The sequence below is a fragment of the Alligator sinensis genome, unplaced genomic scaffold, assembly GCF_000455745.1.
Source record: "Alligator sinensis unplaced genomic scaffold, ASM45574v1 scaffold781_1, whole genome shotgun sequence".
In the NCBI taxonomy this organism is placed as follows: Eukaryota; Metazoa; Chordata; order Crocodylia; family Alligatoridae; genus Alligator; species Alligator sinensis.
In genome coordinates this window covers 4,383,378-4,389,174 of record NW_005841845.1, presented here as the reverse complement: position 1 = coordinate 4,389,174, position 5,797 = coordinate 4,383,378, and the positions used below count along the sequence as shown (strand labels likewise).

General features: G+C 59.7%; 1 protein-coding gene across 2 annotated transcripts in view; it reads left to right on the top strand.

Annotated features, from left to right (window-relative positions):
• Positions 1-5,797, top strand: part of RNF220 (ring finger protein 220) — a 223,060-nt gene that overhangs the window by 141,921 nt on the left and 75,342 nt on the right. For both annotated transcript variants that reach the window (XM_014521375.2, XM_025206829.1), the window contains exon 3: positions 1,972-2,017. In XM_014521375.2, coding sequence (XP_014376861.1) covers positions 1,972-2,017 — 46 coding nt within the window. The remainder of the gene's footprint in view (positions 1-1,971; positions 2,018-5,797) is intronic.

Genomic DNA, 5,797 nt, shown 5'->3' with positions numbered 1-5,797 from the left:
CTCTTCCTCGCCTGCAGTGGCACACTGGGACGCAAGGCTTCCTTCCCAAATCCCCCCTCGTTAAAAATACCTGCTATTAATAGAATGGCCCTAAATTTGGCTGGGAAAGAAGGGGGCGGCTCTAAAAAAAGATCCCCCTAAATTAAAGGCGATAGAAACTTTTCCAGGAGATTTAAGCCAAAAGCCAGGGGACGTTTATCGGCTTCCCTCTGCAGCGGGACCTTGGCCTTTGCACCGAATGTGTGAAAGGGCGCCAAAGGGGAAGGGAGCTCCGGGGCCCGAAGCTGAGGAGCGGAGGAGAAATGGCAATGCAGGGCTCGCTGTCCAGTACAAGAAAGGTTTTCATTTCTGTCTAGAAGAGCAAGAAGTCGCTCCCCACCCCGTGCCAGAGCGATTTAAAAGGAAAGGCAGGATTCAAACCCCAGCAGTGCTGGTCTAATAAAAGACACAGCATTTCCCCGAAGAGCCGTGTCTGCCAGGAGTGCCAGCGTCCCCGAGCTGCCAGGCTGGCTCCGGTCCGTGCGAGGCAGCCGTGGCTCTGCAGAAGGACGCGGCACGGCGGGGCGCCTGTGCCCCAAATATCAGCTCCGAGGGCAGCTTTGCAGGGCCCAGGCGGGAAGGGAGCCGGCTCCTGCGTCGGGGAGGTCCGGACCACCTGCGGATCTCCTGCCACCCCCAACAGTGCCCTGGGCTGGGCACGATTGCAGATCCCCATTGCTCCCCCCAGGCAAGCTCACGGCTGAGGCCAGCAGCACCCGCACCCCGACCCCGGTGCAATCAGGCACCCCAGCAAAGCCAGCTGTCGGGGTGGGGGGAAACCCCCCGCCCGGCTCACCCCCCGGGGGAAGACTTCTCCTCTCCTACACCCCTTATGGCCTGGTCACGCCAGATAATTCCTCCTAACACCCCGTGCAAGGCCCGGGGCAGGGCGGGGGCAGCCCCAGGAGAGGCCACCTTCCCTCCATCCCTTCTCATTTCATAACACCCAGCCATCTGCCAAATCAAGGCAGATTAGAACCAGCCAAATTCAATTTCTGCCCGCCGCCGCGGCAGCGCGGCATCTGGGGCCGGCGCGTCCCCAGCAAAGCGAACATGACAGGCACATTGCTTTTTTGTCACATCGAGTACCGCGTCGATCTTCTAAAAGTCTCATAAAAATTTATTGATGCCTCCCCTCCCGCGGCGGGCGAGGCGGGCCGGGGGGCCGGGCGCGCGGGCCGGGCGGGGGTCTGTGTGCGTGCGCGTGTGTATATTAATGTTCCTGAAGTCGATCTGATTTGATATGTCTTGTTCTATTGTCAGCATCTGTTTAGCGAAGCTTTTTAATACTTTCTGGCTGCTGTCACCTCCCCCCTCCACCCACCCATCCATCATCTCCCCCGAGCCGCGGCGTGGCAGGAGCCAACCACGAGGTACTTACCCGCGCAGACACCGGGCTGGCAACATATTTCAAGCGCCTGGTTGCCGGCTGCAGGTGCTCCGCGCCGACAAATCGAATCAGGGGGAAATAATTTATTTCCTAATGCTGTTTGCGGCGTGTTCGCGGCAGAATTTACATGAGAGAGATTACTTTAATAAGCCAAACATTGCCGCCCGGGCCCGATCGCCGCCACCGCCGCGGCGCGGGGACGTGTAATTGTTCGGGGGCTCACCTGTCTGCAGGGGGGAGCGGGATTAAATCTGCGGCTGTTTCCGCAGGGAAGAGCTGGGTGAGCCCCTCCTTCCCCGCGCCGGGGAATGGGGAGAGGGGATCCACGTGTCCTCTTGCCGGCGCTTGCCTTCATCTCCTTGTGTTTAGGGGGTTACCCCGCTCTCGCTCCCCCCTGCCCCTCGGGCCTGATCCTGGGCTAGCTCCGCTCTTGGGGACCCCTGTGCATGCAGGAGAGCCTGGTTATCATGTTCCCCCCGGGGTATTGTGCCCGTAGGATGCTGTTGCTTGCAAGCTAACCCTCGTCTCTTCTCTCTTGGCAGCAAGAACTCCATCCTGAAGGAGGCCATGGCGTCGGGCACTCCCAAGGTAAGTCCCCTGCTCCCCGCTGAGGGTCCCAGGCCTCTCCTGGGCGCGCTGGGCTAATTTCGGGCTTTGTCTGCGGCGCGGGCTGGGCTCCGAGCGGTCTGCAGCCAAAGCACGGGGCGGCCACCACAGCTCCAGATTGCAGCTAACGAGAGCGGCTCCGACACGCAGAGCTCAAGCCATCAACCCGGGCGTGGGAGTGGCGAGAGCCAGAGCCAAACGCCAGCTGGGGAGAGACGGGCGAGCGGCGTTGCGGGAGAAAAGAGAGCTGCCGACCCATGCCGAGAGCTGTGCTGCGTCTCCGGCAGATGCCCTCCTGCATCGCCCGCCCGCCCCGCCGGCTCTGGGGATGGGAACCTGTTGCTCTCATGCTAAGAGTTTGCACGGACATAACCCTGGGGTGATTGGGGCCAAAGAAATGGATGGACAGATGAAGAGATGGGAGGGGTCACTGAGCATGGTGCGCCCATTTCACAGGTTAGAGCAATGAGGCAAAGAGATGCGACTTCCCCAGGGTTGCACTGACACTTAGGTGGCAGAGCCGGGGCAGACCCCAGGTGTCCAAGCTGCCAATCCACCATCAGCGTCTCGCAGGGGAGAGTGTCGACCTGTTTGCACAGATCAGGCCGTTGTGCTAGGAAAGCCTCACGCCGCGTGCAGGGGTGCAGGGCACAGTTCAGATATGTTCTTCCCTGTGCCATCAGGACGGTGGTCGTGGGAGGCTGGGCCAGTCCCCCTTGGTCCCGGCCGGGCTTGTCACTGCCCTACGAGGGACCGCGCACAGGCGTTTGTCTCCTCTGTCCCTCAAGCAGGCACCGCTGTCCTGACCCCCAGGCCTGGGGGGCACAGACGCCCTCAAGACCACCCTCCAACAGTCCCACGTCCCTGCCAGTCATTGCCCTCATTAGCACAGACACCCAGCGCCCCTCGTTTCCCACAGGCAAAGCCTCAGCACCTAGCTCGCCAGCCTCAAAGGGGCACGTGCCCATACACACTGCCTGTGGGGCTGGTGTCACCCCTTGTCACCTCCCAGGTCCTCCGGCTGCTTTCCAGGTCTTCCAGGGTAGAGCAATGGCAGTAGCATGTAGGACCGTGATCGCACTGCACTGCATCAGGGTAGAGCAGTGGCAGTAGCACTTAGGATAATAATAGCACTGCACTGCATCAGGGTAGAGCAATGGCAGTAGCATGTAGGATGGTGATAACACTGCACAAGATCAGGGTAGAGCAATGGCAGTAGCATGTAGGACAGTGATTGCACTGCACTGTACCAGAGTAGAGTAGAGCAATGGCAGTAGCACTTAGGACAATAATAGCACTGCATTGCATCAGGGTAGAGCAATGGCAATAACATGCAGGAGGGCGATAGCACTGCACAGCATTAGAGTAGAGCAATGGCAGCATGTGGGACAATAATGGCATTGCATTGCATCAAGGTAGAGCGATGGCACTAGCATGTAGGATAGTGATAGCACTGCTCTGCATCAGGATAGAGTGATGGCAGTAGCATGTAGTATAGCAATAATACTACACTGCATCAGGGTAGAGTGATGGCAGTAGCACGTAAGATGGCGATAACACTGCACTGCATCAGGGTACAGCAACGGCAGTAGCATGTAGTACAGTAATAGCACTGCTCTGCATCAGGGTAGAGCGATGGCAGTAGCACATAGGGCAGCGATAGCGCTGCACTGCATCAGGATTGCTGGCCAAGGCTCCAGCCCCACATCACCGCACACATTCCCGCCATGGGAACTGATCCTCAAGGAGGGAACGGGGCTTCCCCAAAGCCCAGAGCACCTCGCCCACCCCCACTGTGGAACCAGAGCTCTGCCAGCTTGCAGGTTTGAACCCCCTGCCTGGCATCTCTCCAGTTAGGCTGACCCTGATACCTGAAAAAGAGCCAGTGGAGGGAGAAGCCGGGGTCTGGAGGCTGCCTGCCTCTCACACAAAGGAGTGAGGAAGGGCGCGGGAAGGGTGGAGGTCCTGTGGCCGGCAAGCTCCCCTCTCCCAGCTCGTCAGGGCTGGATGCAGGCGACTCTGCAGTGCCGAGCGTGGCGCCGGCTCGTAGGGGCAGATCAGCTCTTTGGGGGCAAAGACCCCCAGTCGCTGACAGATGCCGGATAAGCACTCAGGAAAGCCTCTCAGCCCCTGAGGATTCAGGATCTCTTTGTGCATGCCCTGATGTGGCCCCATCAGTGGTTTTTGTGGTATCCTGAGAAGGACGGGCTGGACGAGAGGAGCCTGGGAGAGGAAAGGGGAGGCAGCGGGGGCCACAGATGCCGCCGCTGCCTGAAGGGATGGAGACAGCCCTTGCCGTTCCCAGGCTGGGGACCAGCAGGCTTCAAGCTGAGTCACAGAGCCACGGGGCTGGCAGGGAGCGGCAGGGTCACATCCTGCTCCAGGCAGGATCAGCCCTGTCCAATCCAGCCCAGGCAAACCCCGTGTCCGACCTCGGAGCAACACGACACAGCCACCCCCGAGACAACACAGACCTAACCCCCTAACCTGGCACAGGGAAAGCAGCCGCCGACGTCCTGCTGCAATTAAATGTTGTCGATATTTGCTCAAGAAACCCCACGAGGCCATGCCCCTGTTGCAAAGGAAAGCAAAGCTCACCCCAGTCCAGACCAGTCTGAGCAGGGGGAAGCATTTAGCATCTCTCTAGTCATCGAAGCGGAGACGCGTGGGGCCAGATGGGGAGTGCACCCGTCCCAGTCCTGCTCATGGCAGCATCGGTGCAGCACCACAGAGCCCGGGGCGCCGTCAGCCTGTGGAGCCCGGGCACGAGGGACACAAGGGAGGGATGAGACTGTGTGAAGAGGGGGGCACAGGGCAGCAGCAGGGGAAGGCTTTTCCCCCGCGCCCTGCAGGGACCCCCTGACTTGCAGCTTGTCCGCCCAGCTCAGCTGCACCGGGGCCTTGCTCGCACAGCCTCTGCTGAAGCGAGCACCAGGCCAGGATAGCTTGTGCTAGATGCACGTCTACTCTGGGTAGTCTAGAAGGTGCACATCTACCCTGGTGTTTGCTTGACTTGAAATCATAGAAAATGAGAGTGGGAAGGGAGCTCAGGAGTCGCATCGAGTCCAACCCGCTGCTCCGAGCAGGACCAGCCCCAACTACAGCATCCCAGCCAGGGCTTTGTCTACCCAGGTCTGAAACCCCTTCAAGGATGGAGACTGCACCACCTCTCTGGGGAGCCTGTTCCAGTGCTTCACCACCCTCCTAGGGAGAAAGATTTTTCCTAATTTTCCCTTGCTGCAGCCTGAGCCCATTGCCCCTTGTCCTGCCATCTGCCCCCACGGAGAACAGCCCAGCTCCATCCTCTTTGCAGCCCCCCTGCAGGGAGGTGAAGGCTGCTATTCAATCCCCCTCGGTCTTCTCTTCTGCAGCCTCAATCAGCCCAGTCCCCTCGGCCTCTCCTCACCAGTCATGCCCCCCAGCCCCACAACCAATTTCATTGCCGTCCGCTGGACTCTCCAATTTGTCTACAAATTTGGCTTCAGACTACATCTCAGCAATACTTAGCTGATGCCAAGGTATCAGTCCGGGGAAACACCCCAGGAGCTCCCCAGGGTGGTGCCTTGGCTTTGAAGCCAGCAGCAGAGGGCACAGATCAAGAGCCCGTCTCCAAAAATGTCCTGCTCCACACGCTTCCTTGCTTGTGTTTCCCTTTTCAAGCAAAGCTGGGAACTTTGCCGGATGCAGCCAGCGCCCGGCAGGGCCCCGTTCCCATCGCACCTTGTCTCCCAGCTGGTTGCACTGCTCGGGGGTTCATTCCTG